General features: G+C 49.2%; 2 protein-coding genes across 3 annotated transcripts; one reads left to right on the top strand and one right to left on the bottom strand.

Annotated features, from left to right (window-relative positions):
• The first annotated feature begins 1705 nt into the window (after nucleotides 1-1705).
• Nucleotides 1706-20057, top strand: LOC8035305 (protein phosphatase 1B). Of its 2 annotated transcripts, none has more exons than XM_029976189.4 (6): nucleotides 1706-1782; nucleotides 10660-11527; nucleotides 12856-12973; nucleotides 13828-13930; nucleotides 16829-16889; nucleotides 18416-20057. In XM_029976189.4, exons 2-5 carry the CDS (start codon nucleotides 10688-10690, stop codon nucleotides 16887-16889), a joined length of 1122 nt encoding a protein of 373 aa, XP_029832049.1. In that variant the 5' UTR covers nucleotides 1706-1782; nucleotides 10660-10687; the 3' UTR covers nucleotides 18416-20057. The 2 variants fall into 2 exon arrangements, with proteins under 2 accessions (XP_029832049.1, XP_029832050.1); XM_029976190.4 differs by lacking the exon at nucleotides 1706-1782 and adding an exon at nucleotides 2345-2468.
• Nucleotides 20058-20151: 94 nt separating this feature from the next.
• On the bottom strand, nucleotides 20152-23421 carry LOC8035306 (mitochondrial genome maintenance exonuclease 1). Its single transcript, XM_029976188.4, has 4 exons — nucleotides 22621-23421; nucleotides 21344-21560; nucleotides 20643-20775; nucleotides 20152-20342 (listed from the first exon to the last, which is right to left on the bottom strand). Exons 1-4 carry the CDS (start codon nucleotides 23411-23413, stop codon nucleotides 20184-20186), a joined length of 1302 nt encoding a protein of 433 aa, XP_029832048.3. The 5' UTR covers nucleotides 23414-23421; the 3' UTR covers nucleotides 20152-20183.
• Between the last annotated feature and the right edge of the window lie 765 nt (nucleotides 23422-24186).

Below are 24186 nucleotides of genomic sequence, written 5' to 3'. Positions count from 1 at the left end.
CACGTTGACACCCTTGTATACGGTCGTCCATCACTCGTGGAAAGAGCCACATCTATACCACTCGTAAAAGGAACCACATCCACATCACTCGTAGAGGGAACTGCATTCATTGTTTAACTTGCACACACACACATCACAGCCCACGCACCGCTACTACAGAAACCCAGTGCAAAGAACAACCGGTGACGGCAGAGCAGCAACTGAGCATGTGCGAATTCCACCGCACCGTGGTGCAACACCTAGATAACCAAGCAGTAGTGCTGAATGAGATGGCGTTATCAGAGAAGGCCAACCCTGGGCACAAATTGGACATGACGATTGTGCCCACGTTCGGCTCAAACTTTACTCGAAGCCACGGGCTGATGCAGAGCTTGTTTCCAATCTGTGTTCAGCGTTGGCCTTCTCTGATGATGCCATCTCGTTCAGCACTAAGGCTTTGTTATTTAGGAGGTGTTGTGCGGTGCCTTCTCCTCTTTGGCTCTGCGCTAGCTGTGCATGTGACTGACGAAAAGGAAAGGGCTCGTTTTGACGAAAACCCGGTGGTATCTGTCAGTTTGTCAGTGCCGGGGAGAGGGGGAAAGGTTGACATGGTGCTGACGTCAGTGCTCCAGACCAATGGGAGCGTGGCATGCATTATCTTTTCCCCCTTCACTCTCTCTCTTCCCGGCGCTTTGAAATGAAAGACACCGCCTTGTTCTTTTAAAATTGCGCGTTTTAATGCTAGTGCATTGAAAAAGAATCAAGTGTCATAAAATTATTATTGCAAGTGCTCCAGCATGGTTAGCAGCTCCATGGTCTTTATATTAGACGTCTGGGCTTCGTGGAAGATGCAACATTGAGCCCGCTATTTTCTTGACTTGCTTGAAGCAAAACTGGAGAAGCTCTGCCTAAAATTGTTAAAGAAAAATAGTACCAAAACGCTACTCGATAAAAAAAAACTTTTTTTTTTTTTAAAATTGCTATATGGCATTGCAACATATCTTTGTTATTTTGATACGTTATTGCCCTTATGGGTGGGAACAGTCATATTTCGTTTGGCAGACGGAGCTGTTGGGAAACGAAACCAACCTGGTACCGAAGTCGCGTGCGGCACATGCCTCAAACCGCCCAAAACCGGTAGAACGTTTGAAGGAAATTAAAGCGGACGAACGCGCGCTCTAGAATGAAAGCATTCGGGAATTAATTGGCGCTTTATCTCGTATGCACTTACACTTGTCTTTCTGTGGAAACCCTGCACAACGTACGGCCGATACAGTGAGCAACATAGGTGAGAAAAACAAAAACTGCGGAAAAAGAAAAAAACAAAACAACTCAAGGATGACGTCATCGGTTCTGTGCGGAAGTACCCATGGGAGCAAGCGAACCGGCTGGCTGAAAAACGCTGAAATCGTGTGACGACTTTTTCGCAGAGGGGTTTTCCTTGGCTGCCGTTGGCATGGCCGTCCGTTTCTCGTCGTGAATGCGCCCGTGAACGCTTCGGAAGTTGTCGAGACAGTGCATCCCAAGTGTGACGCCGACGGTGGATGCTGCCGCCGCGTTTGCCGTCGTCACCGCATCGTTGCCGTAACGCCGTGCCCGCGCCACTATTTTCGCTGCTTCGGCCGGCGCCGTCGTGAGCGCAATGCGTGATCTCTCCCTTTTATATCCGCCTCCACGTTCACCGAAGTCGCCTCTTTGAAGACGTCCTTTTCTTTTTGAATGACGATGTGACTACTACACGACGAAAAGGATACTAAGGAACGTCGTTTCGTGGCACGTGAGTCCCCGCCGCTTTGTGAGAAGGTAAGCGGAATTAAAAACAAAACAAAAAACTCTCCAAAACCCCGTACCCACACGTTTTCCTGTATCGAGAGCTCCGGTTAATGGGGGACGAAAAATAAAAGCCCCTCGCCGGCGCGAAGGTTGCGAGAGCCGGAGGCGAAGAGGGGAGGCGAGCCACGTTCAATCACGCAAGGTTTCCCCGGTTGCTAAGCCTAAATGCGTCATACACATTTGGGTCGCCCCTCGATACGGGCGTTTACGGACGCGACTGGGACTGTAGTTTGCCCGACACAGTGCTCTTGGTGCCGTCTCTTCGTCGTCGTCAGTGGCAGCTTTTTCAACTACGGTCACTTCGTCGTCAGTTGTGTTTTTACGCGCTTTTTGCGAAGTGTTTGCGGCGGAGGGAAAAGGGGAGGGGGGGGGGGGAGATGAAATTCAAGCCGCGGACATTTATTTGTCGGTGGGCGAGTGGTGCAAAGTGGAGAGCCAAAACAACTGTAGAGCACACACACGCACAAAAGAAAAACAACGAAAGTCTCCTCCTTGCTTTGGAAGGGGGGAGAGTAACCCTCCCGTTTCTGCACGTATGACTAACCCTGCCGGTGTGTGAGCTGTGCGTGCGCTTGCAATCTTGCTCTCTCCGGTGACATCTATTGATTGTGGCAACCCCCACGAGGGCGAGAGAAAGGGAGGGCATTTTCTTCGGCGTGAGTCATCGCTGCCTCCTTTTGACGACGCATCACCTACCGCCGCTAGCTTGCGTAACTGTCGGTTCTCGCTGTTCTCCAAGGGTTCTGAATCCCTGCACGCCGAGAGGCCGGAGTGTCAACGGCGTCTAAAGCACTCCACCATCGCTCTGTTCTTCACCGCGGTAGCGCGTTTAAAAGTCTGGGCCAGGCAAGGACGCTTCACGAGAACCAACGCGAAAAGCCAGACACAGACGAGACGGCAAGCAATTTACCGAGAAACGAAGAAAAAAAAATGTTGCAGACGACGCTATAGTCGTGTATGGCTAGTTGAGCTCACCTTACGCAGGTGTTATCGTTTTTTTTTTTTTTTTTTTTGCTTGTTAGGTGCATCGTTGTATTAATTGCGGACTCGGCACGACAAGTTTCGTAATGCCTCCCTCCCTTACAGGCGTTTATCGTCGTGATGAATTTGCCATGAGAGTTCAGCTTTTCGTTCGGCAACTTTTGGCTCACTAGTCGGTAGGTGCCTGCGGGTTTCCGTCGCCGCAGCTGCTGGTGGGAAATGTGACTTCGGTGTTGATGATGTCATAGACAGCTGATTGCCTTCATGGAGTCGAGCGCCAGCAGCAAATTACAAATCTTAGCGTTTTTTTCTTTCTTTTTGATTGCTGTTAGAACGAGCGACCCACGAAGTCTAAGAGCCTCAATGTGTTTGACGTGTCGTTCGTGATGTTTTCATTTTGGTTATCATATGCGAGCCTAGCATGCGTGATTACATGCTGCAGATTCTCCACTTGATTTCTGTGCTCAGCTAGGTGACTGCAGGAAACAGTTGTCCACAGCTAGACCAGTGTAAACAAGAAACATTACATGTCTTTTTGACGAGTGTCCTGTTACTTTAGTATTGAACCCATGTCAAAACCTCCCAAACCAGGCATGGAGACGTGCATAATGAACTTGGAAATAAACTCTCCGGGAACCCCAGACTGGCAGACGGTGTTTCCCCGGGAGTTGGCTTCCTCTGGACCATTATATTACTGCCAAAGTTCTTCACAGTGGTTCCTGTGAGACTTCTCTAGCTCTTTAACACTAAACCCTGATCAGGCTACTCAGCATAAAATTGGGGCATTAACGAACTTGTGATGTGGCTGAACACAATAGACTGATACCCCGTTGGAGAACGATAGACGGCACGACACAGAAGACTCGGACACGGGATCTTTTTCAAGTAAATATCGGCCGTGCTTGAGATTTATGTGTTGCGTCGTTCCTTGTTCTTCCTGGCCTCCGGGTTTTGGTCCATAATGGTCTACTCATCTAATATGGATCTGGTACTCCTCTCTTGGACGGTGTTAGCATAACTCATGTGCACTGTATTGAAAAACTGGCCTGGGGTACCTGCAGAGATTTGCATTTTTGCAGTGTTTTTACCGATTAGTGAAGTGTGTCCTATCTGGTGCCTTTTTGCAGCCTTGAAATGGTTAAGCTGCGATTCCAGTTAAATGTCTACAACGGTCTCAAAACTATATCAGGGATTTTTTGTGATAGGGGATACCGCATATATCCAGTCATCCAAATTCTAATTGAACAAAGAAATTTATTATAATATTACATATAGCCTTAGAAATAGAAGAATTCCCTCCGAGATTTCCTCTGGCATCACAAGCACATTTTGCAATGTCATGAGGAAAAACACTGGTAATCCGTGAGGTCACGGACAATCCTTGGATGTTGTCCAAAAAGGCTCATCTTCGTGTCTATGCAATTTTTATGCATTTGGAACGTTACCTAGAAGCTGACCTTTTATTTTTTAACTGGGTTGAACCTTTAGAGATTGTCCAAGGGTTGGCCTTAGTAGAGCAGGTCTCGGAAGACAATAACCAAGAGGTGCAGAATTATCAGCAAGGTAGCGGGCCTTAGGGCAATAAACTGGCAGCTGTAAGGGACACGTGACTTCATAGTTTTGCGTCTAGATTTTAACGAAGTACCGCACACGAATGATTGCTCACTGATCTCTAGTACAGGGGTGGAACGGCTGCGCCATTCGCGCCATTTTGCGCCAGACGCATACGCCTGCACCATCCTGCGCCATTTTGCGGGAGCTGCGCCACAGCCGATTCCTCGCGCCATTGTGCTCCAAATCGCTCAACGTGCGGCAAAAAAAATTATATTTTTTCTTGGTTTCGGTTTTTATCGACTCGATTGGCAACAATGAGCACGTTAAGCTTGGTTGGCCTTGCAAATTTTTGTTCCGTTTATTCTCCCTGTGTATCCCGAGTCGAAAGCACGCGAGAAAACTCGGGGGTCCGATTCCAAGCGCTACGTCACCTGCCACTGGATTATTATTCTTCAACCATAAGCGGTTAAGTAAGTCGACCGAGGTGAGATTGCCTGAGGCTCTGCGGCCCGGGATCCGGACATCAGCCAGTTGAAAACAAATAAGCAAAATATTCCTTTTAGTACTTCATCGTTAGAAGTTGGAACTTCAATCCCGGAAGATAAATCGTGACTTAATTGAACTGAAACGCAGTCCGATTCAAAACCTTGCCGGCCAGCAGCGCTCACGCGAGCAGTAGATCCGCTCGGCGTCCTTTACCTTGCTCCTGCTTATTGCTCCGAATACAATAACTCCGTTAATCGTAGTCTGCTGCTTCGATATTGAGTTGTACAATGGGATAAACTCGAAATTCGTTGCCCTGTTCCTCCGCGTGACTGCACATCCGTTGCTTACGCACGTCACGTGGTTCGCACATATAATTAATATGTCGAGCATATGTGGGCTGTGCGATAAGCAGTGCTGGTTTGCATCTTGAGCAGCTGAAAGCCCCTCAGAAATTATCAACGACACTATCTTCAGAAACATGTGGGGCTTGCTTTGTGGTTCTCACTCACGCCAAGTTTTCGCATCTGTTACACTGTTACCCCAGCTACTTAGGTATCGAACCACTCATGTTCATCTGTGCTGCTAAGCACAATTGAAATTGCTCTCGAGCTCGTCTAAGACAGAAGCTGATGTGCAATATAAACTGATCTGAGCTGCTTCTAGCCTTCTCCAGAATGTAGTTTTAGCTGCTCCCAACCTGCTCCAGAAGAGCAGTTTCAGCTGCTCCCGTGGCTGCTCCGAAGTACATTTCGTGAGTTCCACCCCTGTAGTAACAGTACTGACAGGATAAGTTATGTTTAGTGCTTTTTATGATAAAAACTCTGGCAGCTTTGCAATGCCTCCGCTAGATGCCGTCAGCTGCGGTGCTGTATTTTGGGTTTTTATCGGAGTTACACTGATATCTGGGGCTAACAGTATTGAAAAATAGTTTATCATGTTTCTTTACAGCGATCACAATACAAATCTTGGCTCGGTTTTGCGTAAAAGCCTCAGGATTTGGTACGGTCATGTGTCAAGTGGTCAAACTTGTACAACATGGCAGCAGCCAAGTGGGAGTCACTTTTGCCCGGTGAACGGGATACCAGTTGGTCGCTCTAACCGCCGAATTTACAAACCTCACTCCAATTGAGGCGCCCCTCCACTTCATGAAGAAAGGCGCGAGGGCCGGCGCTGGCTAATCGCGATTGCCCAGCGCCAGCCCTTGCACCTTCCTTGAGGAAGTGGAAGGGCGCCTCAATTGGGGCGAGGTTTGTGAATTCGGCAGTAAGCCCCTCTACTTCGTTGAGAATTAATGACTGACAAAAAAACAATATAAAAATACCATCTGCTCTATAAAACTAACCCACATATTTATAGACTGTGGCAGACAATGTATTCTCAGGTCAGCTGGCAGACTGGTTCACTCTTCAGTTTTGTGGAAATATAAATATGGAGACATTTCAATGGAATGTTTTCATATTTGTCCAAGATTTTTTGCTGCTGTTCCCTTCCCAAGATGCTCACTTCAAAAAACCAACTATCCTAATACGTCACATTATTCCAATGGAAGGTGTGTAAAGGAGAAGTAATTTGTACTCTTTAAAAATGACATTCATTTTCACCCTGGTAGGCCGTCCATACAACTCTACTGTAAGGAGTTAACGAGACACTGAATATGTTTAGCATCAGCTAATCCTACAAACAAAGCTGAGAAAAAAAAAATCTAGGATGGGAGAAAGATACATTGAGAGTATTATAACTATCCAAGAAGCATGACTGCATCCCACGCATTGCTCCATATTCTCCAGACGAACGAAGAGCTCTTTGTTGGCACGACCGCTGCCGTTCATCTTTGAAGCCCGTCGACGTAACGTCCGACGACTTCCATGGAGACCGGCGATTGACTGAGCTGTACCCAATTCTTGCCAGGTGCGGGTTCGACGCACCAAAACAGAAGCGTTCTGCGAGGCTCTAGGAGTTTTTCTCGTATCCTCGTAACCTGCCACATCTGTGCGGCACGGTTGCGGCAGGTGTTGCGACGGATTCGCTTCCACCAAACGGCTGTTTTCCGAGCGAGAGCTTTCGTGCAAGCGGGGCCGCCACCTCTGCACCGAAGCTTGCCAGACACGTGCCGCATCGCAAGTTTTCGGAATGTTGCATCCTGACGGCGGTGTACGGCAGAACCGAAGCTGCGTTGGAAATACCGAAAAGGATCGAAAGACAATTTTCCTTTCACCGAAGACGACTGGCCGATGCCTTTAAATTAAGTCGAGGTGTTCTCGTCACAGTTGTTACGCCGTGTGAGCGAAAATGGGGATTTGCTGTTTGGAGACCCTGCTTGGTGTTTGTCGTGCCCTAGGTTGTTTCTTTCTCTGTGGGAGGTAATTGAGCGAGTCCTTGCACGTAATACATAAATTACATTACATTACAAAGAACCTACCAGCTTGAAAACAAGCTCGCGGGTCTTTTTTGCTCTACGGTTTACACATGTTGCGTTAACTGTGACCAATGCGTTGCAACCGCTTATGGCCGCCCACGACTAGAGAAAACACCGGCTTTATCTATTGGTTAGCCCTGCAACATTTCTGATCTGCATATGTAGTCACTGTGGGCTTCAAATAATTCTAAGAATGTTACACGTGACCATTTATCATAGACAGTGCTTGTAGTTGATCTCGCAGGTATTGTAAAACCTTGTCTAAGTTGCGTAGGGTGCCCCCAGCGAACGTTCTGTCGTAAAACGTGCCAGAAAAATCGGGGCCTGGTACCTGAAGAGCTAGAACCTTCGCCGAACGTGCGCCGAGTAGGTCAGTGTTACTGTGGGAAATTGCAAGGCGCAGATATCTTCCCGTAAAAAAAATGAGAACAGAAAATCTGCCAAAGTGTACGTCACGCGCGTTTGCAGCCGACCAAGTAACCGACGCCTTTTGAGTTGTAGCGCAATCTAACGGCGTGTGCAGCAAGCAGATGACGGGGTGCGTCGTCTGCTCGCTGCACCCATTCGGAGACAGCATTGCAAGTTAATGGGATCTGCGACTTGGCCGTCTGCGAACGTGCTTAACATGAAATTTATTGCTCTTATTTTTTTTTTACAGAAAGAGAACTATGCGTCGAAATTTTCACACGGTAGGACTGACATGCTCGGTGCACCTTTGGTGAAAGTTTTAACGTGCATGCAAGGCCAATTTCTATATTAAAATTGGTACCAAAGATTGGTTACCTCAGAACTACCGCCGAAACCAGATGGCCTTGCATCAATCCAAATGGACTGTTTTTAACCGGTCAGATTCAGTTGATGGTAGCTCTTTTACGGTTCTCGTCGGATTTCAAATGAGGAAGGCAGTTGTTTTGGTGAAGGCCAGCCTCGGGGCACGGACTGCGGTAGCCCTGTTTTCACGCCAGACTATCGTGCTCTCCGAGGGGGCGACTTATCTCGCGAGGGAGACGGAAGTGTAGGAGAAGATTGCGGCTGACCTTTTTTTTTATGACTATTTTTGGTCAGTGCGCAAAATGTGTGCTTTGTTGCTTGGAAACACGTGAGGAGGAGCCCTCGAGCAGACAACGAAAACTGTGGCGGTGCGGGCAAGCAAATCACTGTGAGTTTGGGGATGGTTTAGTTTCGCACTCGTCTTGGTGCCAGTTAAGTTGGCGCATTATATAAATCGTCGCTGGCATGTCAGTCGACCTGGCCTATGGTATTTGTCAGATCGCCCTTGTTTCCAAGTCTCTTTTTTTGCACGGCTAATTCTCCTCTTTAGATGAGGAGGCTTGTACTATCAGCAGTCAATATCAGGTTGTTTGGCAGTTTCCGACTTGTCTGCTTGTTCTTGAAACCTTTGCCGAGCAATATTTCAGTGTGTACTGTTGCAGACAAGTGTGAGGCATTTGTGAAACCAGACTTCTGGCGTCTGTGGATCACTTGTACTCGCTGAGGTGGGGATCGCTAAAGCGCAGCTGAAGGCTGCTGAGGGGTTGCTGCCACGGTTCTTGCCAACACTATAGTCGGTGGCTGGTTAAGAGTTTCCACTTTTACAGAGAATGCTGGATTGGAGGCTGCCTCCTCTTCAGCATTGACTTCTCTAGAGTGGAAAGGGGCGGGAGGAGTTTCCCCTGAACTTTCAACTTGTCACCGACTCTCGTTTCTGTCCAGTTTAGCTTGGCAGGGAGTCTTGTCTGGTAACCTACTGGATTTCTATGATGCTGAAGCATTGGTACTTGCATTGAAGCTAGGGAGAATCTGCAACTGTGTTCCATGGAGCTGCCTGTTTGCTGTACTGTGTCTGTAGAAATAAGCAAAGTGCAGTCCAGTGTACACTGTAGAGGTTGACGTCAGACCCGACTCTCGTCCATCTAATGTGCCATTTGATGGATTAGATTGATTGCACCCAAATCTCTAGTTTCGAGCACTCATTGCAAGTAAAGTACCAGGTTTCTTCCACTTGCTACTTTACGTGCAGAATATTCCTCAGTTGAGTCTAAATTTCTTCTCTACCCCACAATATCTTGTGCTGGGTGACTAAGGATAGGAGTGATGTTTTCTATAGGCTGCTTGTGAACCTCCCATACTTACGAGTCCTGTGCTCTAGCTTTCTCCTGGCTGCCCTAGACAGTTTGTTCTAGTAACAGCAAGTAGATAACTCGAAGCAGATTGCCAGCCTTAAGACAAACGATTCCTTGGGATTGTACTTATCTGCAGATCACCCTCTGCCCTCCGGAGGGGGGGCGGTCCGGTCCCGAGATTAGGTGCCGCGTCTCGACTCAATGGTTTCAGAACGTGGGGGAAACTGACGATCCCGGTAAAGTGACAGGTTGCTCAAAGATGATAGGGTGGTTACGAGCTCATAGCCATTTCTCATTGACCAGGGCAGTGACTACGGCTTGAAAAAATAGACTAGGGCCACAAGCGATGCGACATGCTGCCTAGCCAATGTCTGACTGTTCTTTCTCGCTTGGGTTGTTCGGTATGGTCTATATTGGTGTGAAATGGTACCATAGATCGAGGGAACTATTTGAAATATTAAAATGGGAGACTGAAGAAGAAGTGAATTAACTGTGTCGCATGCGGTGGTAGGGAACGTTTAACCATGTTTCGCATCTACAGTTGCTCGAGGATAGTGACTCAACTAAGGTAAGCATGTGTGATGACTGGCAGGAGGATGGCTACGTTTCAGCTGTGGCGATCTGCCAGATGCAACATGTGAGCGACGTCATGCCGTGGCACCTCTACAGGGAGCGCACCAACTGTTAAAGCTAGACTCTCCAAATTTAGGGTTTGTCGATTTGGGTTCTACTGCAATGTGCAGGTCTCGCCATGACACTCGAGCTGAGAGAGGTGACCTTTAACACGTTAATTTTTTTTTTTTTGACGATTTGAAGGGGTAGATTAATTTAGTCTGGTGTATCATGCATGTGCGGCTTTGTGACATTATGTCGGCGTAAAACAAAGCTTTTGAGTTTGGCATCCCGAAATAACCGACGCAATTTTTGCACGGAGATGGAACATACTCCATCTTCATACTTGCTGCGCTGGAACACCAGACCAGGATATATTGCATGGGCGCTTTTTGTAGAGGTGGCAAGACAACCAAGGTGGCTCGGGCACAGACTTGTATAGTTGATGATAGATACTACGCTTTTGGCAGAACGTTTTATGCATGCTCTCCAGACGGCATGCTACAGTGCGCGGCAGTGTCGAACAAGTTTGACTCCGGAGAGGTCGGATTTTCGTCTGATTAGTAGCCAACGTGAAGTTGCCGCATGCCGGAAAAGTTTAGACTGTAAATGTGCCTCAAATGCCGTACCGACGCCGGCTGATCGACGTGGCCTGGTCTTTTGGCGTCGCCGCAGGAGCACCTCTAAGCGGAGGCTGTTCAAGATGGGGGCCTTCCTGGACAAGCCGAAAATGGACAAGCACACGGAGTGCGGCCTGGGCAACGGCCTGCGCTACGCCCTGTCAAGCATGCAGGGCTGGCGAGTGGAGATGGAGGACGCTCACTGCGCCGTCGTGGGCCTCCCCTGCGGCCTGGACCGCTGGAGCTTCTTCGCCGTCTTTGACGGGCACGCCGGGGCCCGCGTCTCGGCCCACTGCGCCCAGAACCTCCTGGACTCTATCATCCAGACGGAGGAATTCGCCCAGACGGTTTCTGGCGGCGAGGAGACGGCGGAGCAGGTGTCAACGGGCATCCGCAACGGCTTCCTCTGCCTGGACGACCAGATGCGAGCCATCCCAGAGGTGGCCTCGGGCGAGGACAAGAGCGGCTCGACGGCGGTGTGCGCGCTTGTGTCACCCTCGCACCTGTACTTCGCCAACTGCGGGGACTCGCGTGCTGTGCTGTGCCGAGCCGGGGCGCCGGCCTTCTCGACGCGCGACCACAAGCCCATCAACCCGGGCGAAAAGGAGCGCATCCAGCGGGCAGGCGGCAGCGTGATGATCCAGCGGGTGAACGGGTCGCTGGCGGTGTCGCGGGCCCTCGGGGACTTTGAGTACAAGCAGGTGGCCGGAAGGGGCCCCTGCGAGCAGCTGGTGTCGCCCGAGCCCGAGGTGACGGTGCGGCCGCGGGAGCTGGCCACGGACGAGTTCATGGTGCTGGCGTGCGACGGCATCTGGGATGTGCTGAGCAATGAGGAGCTGTGCCAGTTCGTGCGGCACCAGCTCCTGCTGACCGACTCGCTGGAGGCAGTGTGCTCGGCGGTCATCGACATCTGCCTCTACCGGGTGCGTCGACAGATGCCATCCGTTTCGGCCGTCTCGGCTTCTCCTCGGTGTGGGGATGCGATGTGGGGAAGCTACGAGCATGCCCGAAGCTGTAGTCACTGACGGCCTAAGAAACGCAGGGTGCAGCAGGTTTTGGACGTCCTATTATCGCTCTGTGGCCAGCGAGGTTGCAGCATCGGCTGATAAGAAAGAATACTGAGGCTCGTGAACATAAGGAGCCGCACCCTGAGTTTCTTGCGCCGCTAGTGCCTACATGAGAGCGAGCTCTGGGCTTTCGGCATCTTGGGCATGCATGCTCGTGCAATGCAAACATAGTTCGGGGAAATGTGCTCGTACTTGTAGCTTGGGTTCGCTCGCACCCGACGTGAAGCGGTCCGTTTTGTCAGAAGAGGGTGCCCCGTCTTGCATGTTGTGCGTGGCAGTCCTAGACCACTTTCCTATCTTTTGTGCCGTCTCCTATAGCATACTGTGCAAGGCGCAGTGTAACGTGAACGAATGACGTCCAGCTTCTCTTGTCTTTGTGTTGTAACTGAGAGGTTGTAATTAGCGACGTAAGGATATGCCCGTGTCCTGGACACATTCCAGCGGTAACTTTGTCGTGCAGTGTGCACGGCACGGCACAGTTAATGCAAACACGGCAGCCAGACTTTTTTTTTTTTTTTTTTTCACATGCAGGGTATTATTGACTACCAGACTTTATTGCTTAGGTTGGTGCCTCCTCTAGTGAGCAAGTAGTAGCTTTAGTAATAACCTTTCGGGTGTAAATGGAAAAAGAAATTGACTGGTGATTGTCTGTTTACGCTTAGCTTTAATGTGATATTGGCAGTTTTTGTATTTTTTTTAAAAGCTTCTAGAGGGATAAAGCCCAAACTAATGGTGTGGCTAATATAGATATGTATGCCCATAATGGGTGCTTTTCATTGCATAATGGGTTTACATTCTCCAGCATAAATGTTTTGGCAAAATGTCGGTACAACTAATCTTAGTGGTTTTGCCCCGCCATGAGATAGTTTCACCGAATGTGCGGAGTGAATACGAAAACTGACGATAGTTAAGTTGACGTGCTAGACGTGCACAATTTTGACAGGGTTGTCACAGCGGCCTCTTTGAGTGAACTCGAACACACCCGGAACAATTTTCTCTCCCGTCGACGCATTATGCTGTCCGTTGTAAAAATGCACTGCAGTGGCGGCGGTTTTCCTAGAACCCTGTCGCTGCACTAGACGGACCTCTGGTTGCCCCCGAACGACTTTCGGTCGAGTATTTTTGTGCGAGGCACGCCAGGGTTCGACACGACGCTGACCGCGTCGACATGTTGTCTGGCGCAGGGGAGCAAGGACAACATGAGCATTGTGTTGGTGTTGTTTCCCGGTGCGCCGACGGTGAGCGAGGAGGCCCTCAAGCATGACCAGGAGGTGAACGTCCTCATCGAGAAGAGAATCACAGGCAAGTCTCTTCTCTTTGCTTACTTTGGGGTGCAGTTCCCTTACCCCTCAACCGCCGTCGGGTCGCCAAAACCGTCCAGTCCATTAAAGTGGCGTGCAACATTGGGCGCCAAGGCAAGACTGAGGACGTTGCTGCACAGTATTTGGCGGTTCGGCGAGTGGCCAAGTCTGCTACATTTGCGCCGACAACAGAAGTCGTCTGGCTGAAACGTCGCAAAATTTTCATTAGACGGCGCAAAATGGAGAGAAGGAATATAGTAATCTAGGAACCGAAGTTGTCTCTAGAATTTTCTCCCGCGTCCGTCTCCCGGGCTTGGGGGTGCAGGGTACGGTGACGTCCAGAGAGCAATGTCGTATGCCGAATTTTCAGCGAGACTTCGAGGGGGCAAAACATTGCACGGATTGGACGCCAGTGCCGCGTCGGTGTTTGGCCAGAACTTTCGTTCTTGCCGGTCGAACGTGGCTTCCCGCCGAGCGCCGACGCAACCCTCGCGTCCGACCTTTGCTCCGTGTCGGCCGTTTGTAGACGACGCCGACGATTCGGCGCCACGGCATTGCCGCATTGCCGTCTATGAGTGCTTGCGGGACGAAAAGGACAGGGTCTCTCTCTCGTGCGCCCGACCTCCCGCGTGAGCTCGTTGCCTCTCGTGGGGTTTGGCTGCACGCACGTGCCCGAAGCTCTCGAGACGCACGAGTGTTACGGAAGATGGGAAGCTCGCGTTAGAGGCGGGACGACCTGGGGATCTTCCCAGTGTCCTCGTCCCGTCTGCGGGCGTGGGGTGGAACAGACAGGCCACCCTCCGGGGCCATCTCTTCTGACGTCCCAACTTGTCCGGTCTGCACCCTCATTTGCAGAGCTTCTGGTGGATTGTCCGGAGATTGGGATGAACATCATCATCCAGGTCCTCGCAGAGGAGGAGCTCCCCGGGCTGCCCCCCGGCGGCGGCATCTTGGCCAAGTGAGTGCGGACCGCGCGCCCGAACCTCCGCGATAACTTCCGTTTTCGTTTCGTAGCTGCGTACCGCGAGACCTCCCGAGTCGCACGTTTCGGCGACTCGGACACGTGCCTCGAAAAAAGACGACATTGCGACCGACGATATCTCTTCCAAGCTGGGATCCGACTGGCAATTGGAGTTTTTTTTAACATTGCCAGTGCCTGGCTCGTATGCTGAGGCGGATAAGTGGTCGCTGGATAAACGAAGGCTTTATCTTGGCACGCGGCACTTTCTGAGACTTCATACCCTTCCTCAACGTCCAAATTTTTCTTTCATTGGAGACGCGAAATACATACGGGTCTTCTAAATCGAGCCATCTGTAATACGTCCCTCTGCACTCCGTGCGAAAGGTGCCGGAGGGAAGCACGGTTTTGATATATCCCGTCCTGTTACGGAAACTCCAGACAGACTTGCTCCTTGGGATGATGTAGCCATAACGTGCAACCTCTCTTTAACAAAATACAAAATATCCGTTGCTGCCGGTGTTATAAAGCGGGGCTTCTCTGAGATTGCGAGTCATTACGAGACGGGCAGAAGTTCCTTCACCGATGGGACAAAGGGCACTGGTTATGTTGCCTCTGCTGCGATACGACAGTCCGTCCAGTGTGTTAGACAAATTAACCCTGATGCATTCGTGATTGCTGCTGAGCTTCAAGGGCTGATATTGGCTGTGGACCACATAATTAAATAAAAATATAGAAAATTTATGATATTTTCACACTCACTCAGTTGCCTCCTTGCCCTTAACTCTGCGACATCCTCTAAAAACCCTTTCGTCTACTTACTTTGTTATAATGCCCTAAGAAAGAATAAACAGGGTGTCTAGCAAATTATTCTTTTGAAATTCCCTGACTTTTCCAGGTTTTCCATGACAATTTCAGGTGAAATTCCTTGATCACTCTAGAGGCAGTTAAATATATAAGACCATTACAACACAAGGCATTGAGGATTGAGCACAGTGAAGATCGTTTTGCAAGGGCTTAATCTAACTTGCATATTCCGAAATATTCGGGTTCGTCCAGTCCGGATTAAACGAGCACGTTCTTGCCGCTGACATCATCAGTGAAGAGGCCACTTCCGGAAACGTGATGAAAACACTGTGCTGAACCACGCACGTCAATAACCGAATGGCAACATGGCTGCCAGATGTACTTTCGGATACTTTCGGCTTAAGGCTTGGATTGGATTGGGGTCTGCGGCTTTCCCCATTTGTTACTACTAGTAGCTCTGACTGGATCTAGCCTAGTGTCGCGCTCTCAATCCAATCCAATCTTTGGACTGGATTTGTCGGCTGTTTTCTTTGCGTCGGATAGCGCACACTACATCGAGTGAGCAGAGCCTGCGCTCAGCTCTAAGCAGAATTCATTGTCTATATTTCTGCCCCCAAGTCTTTGCTTAGGGCACTCACTCATTGGCGTTTCCGGCTCATTTTCCCTGACTGGGCTCGCTTTCTGACAATTCCCTGATTTTTCCCCGGTAGGTAATATTTCTCTGACAATTCCCGGTTTTCCCGGTCGCTAGACACCCTGATAAATAAATTGATATTCAGTTTTGCTGGGTGCCTAGCCGATTGGGTACACACGGCAATGAAGAAGCTGACCGAGCGGCAAGTGCGTGCATAAACAGGCCCATTGAAACCTACACCATCCCAGTGACAGACTATGGAGCTACTCTGTGAAACAAGATAGAACATTTCTGGCAAATGGAGCCAGACTCTGACCCTCACAATGAGCTCCAGTGTTATGTCTATTTTGAGTGATTGACGCAGTGCGAGACGTCGGGAAAGGTTTGACAAAGTTTTCTTGTGTTGACTGCTAATGGGCCACACACACCTAACTCATGGCTACCTCTTAAAAAGCAGACTCACAATATGAGTGCATTGCTTGGAAACCCTAAGCGTACTTCACTTTTTAGTATGGCCACAATTTCACAATGAATACCAAACCTACTTTTTCATCTTTTTTTAGAGAGCATGTACCATTCCACTTGGCACTTTTTCTCGGAGATGATCCTGTTATACCGGGCACACAAGTTTTCAACTTTTTGGGAAGCATCAATATTTTACATCGCCTTTAAGCAGCAATTTCAGTCAAATATTAATCAATATACTGCAATTTTAAACTTTTCGTCTGGTGACATTCCCTCATCATGTGTTTGGCGCTGCGAGCGTCCTGCAATGTAGACTGCACAGCACTTGGTGCAAAGATGACGTCGACGCTTTTTTGTATTTTACTTCAAGGGGCATTGGCGGGCATGGGGTTGTACAGCTTAGGTTAGTGGTCCAAGTTAACGCTTTCTGCCACACTGGTAGTTTTGACGACAGCCCTTAGATACTAACAGAAAAAAAGAAGGGGATGGCTTGTTTGCACCAATGGTGTCACGTGGTGTACAACAGTATCTTGTCGCTGGGTTTTGGCCGACGTATAAACATAGGCCGATAAGGAAGACATAAAACTGGCTCGACAAACCAGTTTTCCCAACCACTGCTCGGTAAACTATTTGTGGGGGGCAAAGTATTAAACTTTCGACTTGAGACATTTAGTTTCACTCGGACGGGTGCTATTATAGCCAAGTGAGTCTAGCATCAAACGTTAGGCACACTATCTCAGAGCGCATAACTACAACTATTTAGTGCAAATCTTTCACACGTGTGGCGATTCCACAGAACTGTAGTTTGGCAGAGCCACCGTGCATTTCCAGAGTGCGACGTGCATTTCCAGAGTGAGAAATGTAACGTATTCCCGTTATGGAAAATAGAGTTTAGCGACCAATTTCAGTATCTTTGTCCTTAAAAAAAAGAGGATGGCGTTTGAAGGGATTTTGCTTCCACTAACTCCAGAGTCTGTCTGCTTTGCTTGCAGGCGAAGTTTCATCGAGGAAGTCTACAGCAAGTTAAAACCCTCGTCACCGTCTTCCGATTAGGTAAGTCTTTCTTTGGTCCTGGCTTCTCTGGGCCCATACGTGACTTGCACAAGACGTCGTTTCTACTTGTTCTTGCCAAAAAAAAAAAAAAAGAGTTTGGTGGTGCGAAATTTATGGCTACCAAAATGTCCGCTGATGCTACATCAGTGCAAGGTTCGGCGCATGTACAGCGCCGAACCTTCAACCTTACAAGATTCTGTTGTCGGAGAAAGAAAACAATGCGTTTTTTGTTCGAAGCTTTTACATTTTCATAAAAGAAAAAAATAATCGGTCATAAATGCACTAACCAGTAATTTAATTCTCCACCTAAAGACCGGTAAAAGACGGTTCACGCATACAGTGTGGCTCTAATCCAGGGCCAATTCAGCTCTGGAAACAGCACTGACCTTAGCGTTGATGAAGCACTTGCAAATACAGTGCAGATGTAGCAGAGGTGAACGGTTTTATGGCTTTGTCTCACGTTTCTGATCAGAGATGTTGCAAGGATGTTACTATATCTAGACACACAAAAGGGTGGTACAGACGTCTTTTCGAAAAATGTCTGTGTTAATACCACGTGCTTATTCTTTCGTGCGTGCATGAACCTCACCGAGATGCTTGGGTTTTAATAATTCTGCAAGGATGTGTCGCAGTGCTCACAATTCCGGCGACACTCCCATTTGAGATTAATATGTTTGGCGGTGTGCAAAAAGAATACCTACGAAACACAGAGCTTGCCCTCAATACCGTAAATTTTTCTTTTTCTCGGAGCGAAGTGATCTTGCCGCAACAGCAGATGAACTTGGTGCCAAGTGCGCCTATGTCACCAGCATCGAAATTGGTCTCGCCACAATGGGGTACCTTACAGTGTTGCAAGTTGCGAGGAGGAGACCTCGGCGGTGAGGAGAGGGAGTACAGTGCTCATTCGGAGCTAAATTTGGCACTAATTACGGTGCCGCATTGTATGTGTGAAAAGGCGTCGGTCGTGCACCGCCTTCACATTACTTGTTGGCAGACTGAATTCATCCGGTGTGCACCGGTATCGGGTGGCGGCTTGCGCCGCCACCTAGCTGACAGCCGTGGAAGCGCGCCGCCCAACGCGCGAGGCGTGCGTCTTGTGCGGCCCTCGGATGCCGACAGTGGCACAACACTCGTTCATGGCACGTGTGCGCGCTACAGTGGTTGTAGATGCTGGTCGGAAACGCAAACTTTGTCCAGGGTCTTTACGCGAAACGACCGGGCTTTCGAGCAAGCTTAAAACTATCGCTCCTTGGTTACTGGATTCAGTCTGTCACGGGACTCTTTGGACCACAATGTCTGGAATGTGTGTCCAACCAGTGCATTTACCGCATCCTCGAAAGTGGTCCCTCTCATACTCTTTGACGCGACTTTTGGCACCAACCGCCAGGACGGCGACATCCAATGGCACGACACTCCGGCTTCCGCGATGCCGTTTGTTGACCACTTAGGAACCACTTCCGACGAACGGGCGGTAGAGGACGCATAAAGGTTACCGACAAATTCTCTCTCTCTCTCTCTCGATGCAGGTCAGAACCCTTCACTTCCGCGAGAACGGCAGCGAACGAGCCGGCCGGCGATTGGGTGACCGGCGTTCTTCAGCGGCGGGAAGGAGACTGAAGGAGGCGGGGAGGAAGTAGGGAATGCTGCGGTAGTCCAAACACCGTGCGCTGGAGGAGTTGGAGAGGCGATTAACCAACTTTACCACCACCGCTAGTGCCCTTCCCCCCCACCCCAGACACCACGAGCAACAGGACAGCAACGTGGAACACACACAAACACGTGCACACACTCACACGCAAGCAACCACACGAAGACAACAACGGCACATCCTCCCTTTCATCATCCCAGTGTTGTACAATTATTACCGTTGTTATTATTATCGTCGTCGTCGCCACACCGTTAATTTTATCCTCATTTCAAATAGAGCAAAGTAAAAAAAAAATAGTGGCGGAGAGAAAGCGAAAGAAAAAAAAAAAAACCAAAGGCTGAGGCGCGAAGAGTAGCACATCTGAGTTTTGAGTTTTTAGATATTTTTTTTCTTATTTCTTTGCGTCGAATAAAGAAGGTGCGAGCTTTTGAGACGGAAGCGCCCCATGCCCCCCGTGGTCAGAGTCGTTCTTGCGGTGTTCGAGAGTTTAGCAAACATTGCCAATAAGTATATTTTGGCACTGAACCACGTCATGTGTTTCCGATGCCGAGTGTGCTGTCGTTCCCCTTTTTTTTTTACTTTTTCCGTTGGCGTGCAATATCAGACTTGACCTTGGAATCTTTTCTCTCGTGATTCCGCCGTGTTTTGTGGCTTGCGTCGAAATTAAAACAAAAGCTTGCCACTCCATCTTCCCGCAGTATGACGTACAAGAGGAGGTATCGTGAGAAACTGTATTGGGGTTTCCATGTACCCAACAGTGAAACTCGACTGCGGAGTGCTGTCGCAGCTCAAACAGCCTAGGTAGTGACTGACCGAGGGGGTGATGCGTTGAAAGAGCCCCCCTGGTGACATACCGACCTCTTTCTGGACGAATAGCCACACGCTTTGAAGTGGTTGTGCTCGCTGAAGGTTTCGCACGCAACATTGTGTGGCGGTAATGCAGGAAGGCTGTTTGTGCACTGTTTCATCGCTCCAGACGTTCAACTCTAAGTACTAAGTAACATCGCGAGCGAACTTGTTTAGCTGTTTTTCTGCATCGCAGTAGTGGGCATAATGGAAAGGCTGCTCTTGTGAGAGTACTTTGTGTTCCCTGCAGCCAGGCACATGCGCTTCACTGCACAGCAAAATTTAGTTTTCGCCGATTTACCCGAGTTGGTGGCGGTTTGCTACTGGCCTGACGTGGCGGCTTTAGAAGAGTAATCTTCCGCAATTATCGTTTTTAGAAAAGACAAGCGCAGGGATTTTTTTTGGTCGGATGGGAAGATTTTTCTCGGCGATGTCCAGCTTGTTGAAGGTCAAATGGTTTCTCCTCTTGACTCGGAGTCCACCTTTGCTTGTCTGGATGTTGTGGTGCGAGATTGCCACGTTTATGAGTACAAAACTTGGTGAGAGTGCCCTCTACCTTTTTTTCTTTTTGTGAAAGATCCATGTCAGATTGTCGGGGCCTCTCCATGTAAAGCTTGTTGATGTAACGGAACGAGTTGTCCCGTCGTGTGAGAAATAAAGAAGTTAGCGAAGAAGTCACGAGGGTGGCCATGTTTTGGCAGAGCATCGCTGCAACAGAACTGCAGAGGTGCTTGCCCGCTCTCTCTCGCTCGGGAAATTGGACGCAACGAACTGGCGGCAGACGTTTATGTGACAACTTCCTACAAGGAGGCTCGCGTGTCCTGAGAGACCAGGTCCCAGTAGCTCCTCAGCCTCTGCAGCCAGCGCTCCCAGTTCCTTTGGCAGACGGCGGGTCCCATGCGATGCACCTGGCACGGACTCCCGTCTTCGTAAGCAATCGCGATCAGGGCGTCCTTCACCTGGAACGACGCGGAAGAATGCAAAAAAAAAAAAAGGTAAGGAAGGCAATCGTGGCTGTCCTGCTTTCTACAGTGAGGTGCACTTGACTTTGCCATGCATGTAAAGCAGAAATCAAGTGACGGGACATGGCGAATCTGGAGTTGCTGCAAGAAACAGTGTTTTGCTAGGACATGTGAAGATCACCCATACTGTAGCTTTCTTCTATTCAAAGAGAATAGCTCACAAATACAAATTACACTTAATTTGTTTGAGTGACAGTATTGAGCTTGAGGAACACTATAGTCTCTGGCGGTAGATACCTGGATCTTGTAGTTGTCGTCGTAGTTAAGCGCTCCGATGTAGGCGGCCACCTGAAGCGGATTGTCGAAGGTGTCTGACAACCGGGGTTTCGGTTTCTTCGAGGTCTTCCAGTCGATTAGCACCAGCTCGTCCCTGGAACACATTAAAAAAAAATAATGGGTGGTTACTTTCACTCTGGCAAGGGTGCTGTGCATTAATAAATGCTGGTGCACGCCATACACAATTCCTTTTATCTAGATGCAAGTCGACAAGTCTGCAACCGAGGCTTGTGCTTCTCGGCTGTGGAACGTATAGACAAATCCACCAGTCCCCTTATCCAAAGTAGAAGGGGAGCATGGTGAACTATAACCCCGAGACTAGGGAGGAAGACGATATAGGAGAAGAACGGGAGAGTCTCACATCTAAGTTGCAAAGGAAAAAAAACTGCTATGTTGTTCTCCTACGTCATCTCTCTCCCTAGTCTCGGGGGTCATAGATTGTGTTTAATCATTACCAGCTCGTTTGCACTCCAACATTCTGTTCGAGGGGACCTTGCACATTACTGAAAGTCTAAACGCAGGAATGGACAAAACTATGCATCTTTTAGATAGATGACCCGTTCAGTTCGACCTTGCATTCACACTTTCAGTCGTGCCGCCAACCAGGGGGCATCGGTTAGGCCACCGATGCTTTATTTACCGACAACCACGAAAGGCCTTGCCTGTACGTGGCAACGCAGTCTGCGATGCCACTATACATCAGGTGGGGGTGGGACACCGGTGTCTCCAGGTAGCGAACCGGACCGATCTCTTCGAGCAGAGCCCTCACGCTCGCCCAGTGTCCCTCGTTTTCGGGCTCCACCGACACCTCGTCCCTGGGACGCCCGCTTAGGAGCTCGTGGATGCTGCGGTGCAGCGATTTTCCCCGGTTCAGGAGCACTGCAAGGTCGGCGGAAGAAGCGAGCAAAGGATTATTTTTGCGGCCAGTTCCGGACTGCCGTGAGAGCACGTGGCTTTGCCCCGTCGAAGTTGCGTCTCGCTGGCGTGCTCTCGCGCAACTAGCTTCGACAGAGTTGGAGCACTGCAGAAGTTACGCTGGCCTTTAGAGCGAAGCCCAGAATAGCTGACGCCAAGTGTAGTGTACATCACCAAAAGTGGTCTTGAGATGACATTGTCTAGGCGGAAGTTCTTTGGGAATGTGTCAAGCCTGTTTCCGTTGGCACTTTTCAAAACAATTCCGCACGGACTATGTTTGTAGGAACATCAAGCGTACAAGTCAGATTTTGTAAACAAATGGGCCCAGAAGTGATTGACGAATTTACTGTGGACATATAACAAAGAAAAGCATGTTCACACTGCTCATAGTTATGCCACTGATTTATGTTAGTGTTATCACACTAGCTCTGGTTCCGTTACCCTATCGCCTGTAGTTACAATATGGCTACAGTGATGAAGCAATGGTGATGGTGCAGGCTAGCTGGTGTAAATTGAGCATAGTTGTAAACCCGAGACTGAGGATACGGACAAGGGACAAAATACAGAACGACACGGATAAAGTCTCAAATTGAGCATAGTTGTAAACCCGAGACTGGGGATACGGACAATGTGTTTTGTCCCCTGTCCGTATCCCCAGTCTCGGGTTTACAACTATGCTCATGGCTACAGTATTGTTTGTACTTGGGACACTATTATCACACCACTCATAGTTAGTGAACATTACCCCACTGTTTGTAGCTATATACTATAAAGTTTGTAGTTATACTATTTATGCTGTCACGCTCTACTTATTATTGGTGATGCTGTCACATCAACTGTAGTTTCTATACTGTTATCGTACAGGCTGTAGCTACGACTGCTAAAAAATTGTAGCTACGATCACGGCTTGCAATGTGGTAACGGCACACCCTGTCTACGCCCTCCTCTGGGCGTAGACAGAGTGAACGAAACCATTCAGTTGACACACGCATAAAGAGCCCAGTGAAGAGCCGACACTACGCACGCTGTTGATAGATGTCAAATCCCTCCTGCCCAAGTTCCGCCACCATCCTTTCCTTCCACAGCTCGAGCCTGCGCCTCGACAGGGGATCCATCGTGTCCCTGAGGATCGCTGTGACGCTCGGGTAACCCGACGAGACCTCCGTCTTTGTCTCCAATGAAACAGCACCGTCACCAGTCTCATCGACGGTCGCGGCGGCGATGTCGTCCCTAAGGAAATTAAAGATGGGGAAGTCCAAAGTCACCTCTTTATCGCTACGGTCCCTGGGAATATGGAACGCGGCCCCGGAGGGCGGGACGTCTTTCCGGACGAATCTTCCGACTTTGATCGCTTCTTTTTCGGCACGAATCGCCTCGAGTTGCTGCGCCTGAGCCGAGTCCGCGTACTCGACTTCGGGGAGGTCGCGGTAACCAGTCTCGATCACGCGAACCTTTCGAGCCGACTTGAGCTGCTCTTCGTAGGCGAGTTTGGGCGTCCTGACGCGACGCGGCACCCGTTCGTCCAGGTAGCTCAGTCTCATGCCGATTCGGGCGTCGAGGTTCCGCTGTTTCGTCGACTTGAGCACGGGTCCGAAGAGGGACAGGTTTTCGAAGTTGAGCCTCTTGATCGCCGTCGCGGCGTTCACCGTTTCAACGGGGGTTCTCGTGACGCCGTCGTACTCTTGACACACGGTTGTGGTCTTTGGCGATTTCGTCGATTTGGGGCGGACGCAGGCGCGTCCGCATAAGGACACATTTTTTCCCAAACGCTGAAAATGTTTAGGAACTTCGGCAAGGGCGACTATGTTGACGGCCATGACAGCTGGATTCTGGATTCGCTTGGAATTAAATTAGCCGTTAGCTTGTATGGCTCGTTAAAGCAAAAATTAGTTTGAGTAGGTTTTATTAATTCCTAAGCGTATCACTTATATTTGTACCCAAAATATATTTAAATAAATTATTTTGGTTATTAGATTGCGTTAATATATACATAAACAATGCAACTTTTTCTACAAGTGGATACGACACTGACGCACGGATTTGACGTTTCTGCAACGTTTGTTCCCCTTCTTTCTCTTTAGACTTCTCTAGAACTCTGGCGTGATATTTCGATCTTCACGCGTCGAGTCTACAGCCTCAAAAAACAAGGACAGAAGTCGTAGCAGACGAAAAATACTCAAACAGAGCCTGCATTTCACCGAACGTAAGTTCAAAACGCATCCCATTCCCCCTTTCTTTGCTAGGAACGCGTAGGACTTGGCTAGGAACGCGGGACACGTGAAACCGAAAACTCGCTGTTTCCGATTCCCCGACGGAAGTCCTTGTCATTTACTTCGTACTACACTCGGAACTTGTTTAATTTCTCCTCGCAGATTTTTCTTTGACGTTCTGTAGTGCACAAAGATTTCACGTAGACATCCCACTGGGCAGCTTGCGAGGTATTTGGCGTCCTAAAACGAGTTCATATAATTGGTCCCTCTACGTGTCAAATATCCCCAAAGTTCGGCTGACATTTTTAAAACTCCTCGTCCCAAAAGCTGTACAAACTGTACTCGGCGTCCGCTTTTTACCGCTTAAAGAAAATGAAAAC

This window comes from Ixodes scapularis, unplaced genomic scaffold (genome assembly GCF_016920785.2).
Source record: "Ixodes scapularis isolate PalLabHiFi unplaced genomic scaffold, ASM1692078v2 PGA_scaffold10__122_contigs__length_95168666, whole genome shotgun sequence".
Lineage (NCBI taxonomy): Eukaryota > Metazoa > Arthropoda > Arachnida > Ixodida > Ixodidae > Ixodes > Ixodes scapularis.
Note: the sequence above shows the minus strand (reverse complement) of the source record. Positions and strands in the feature narration are given on the sequence as shown.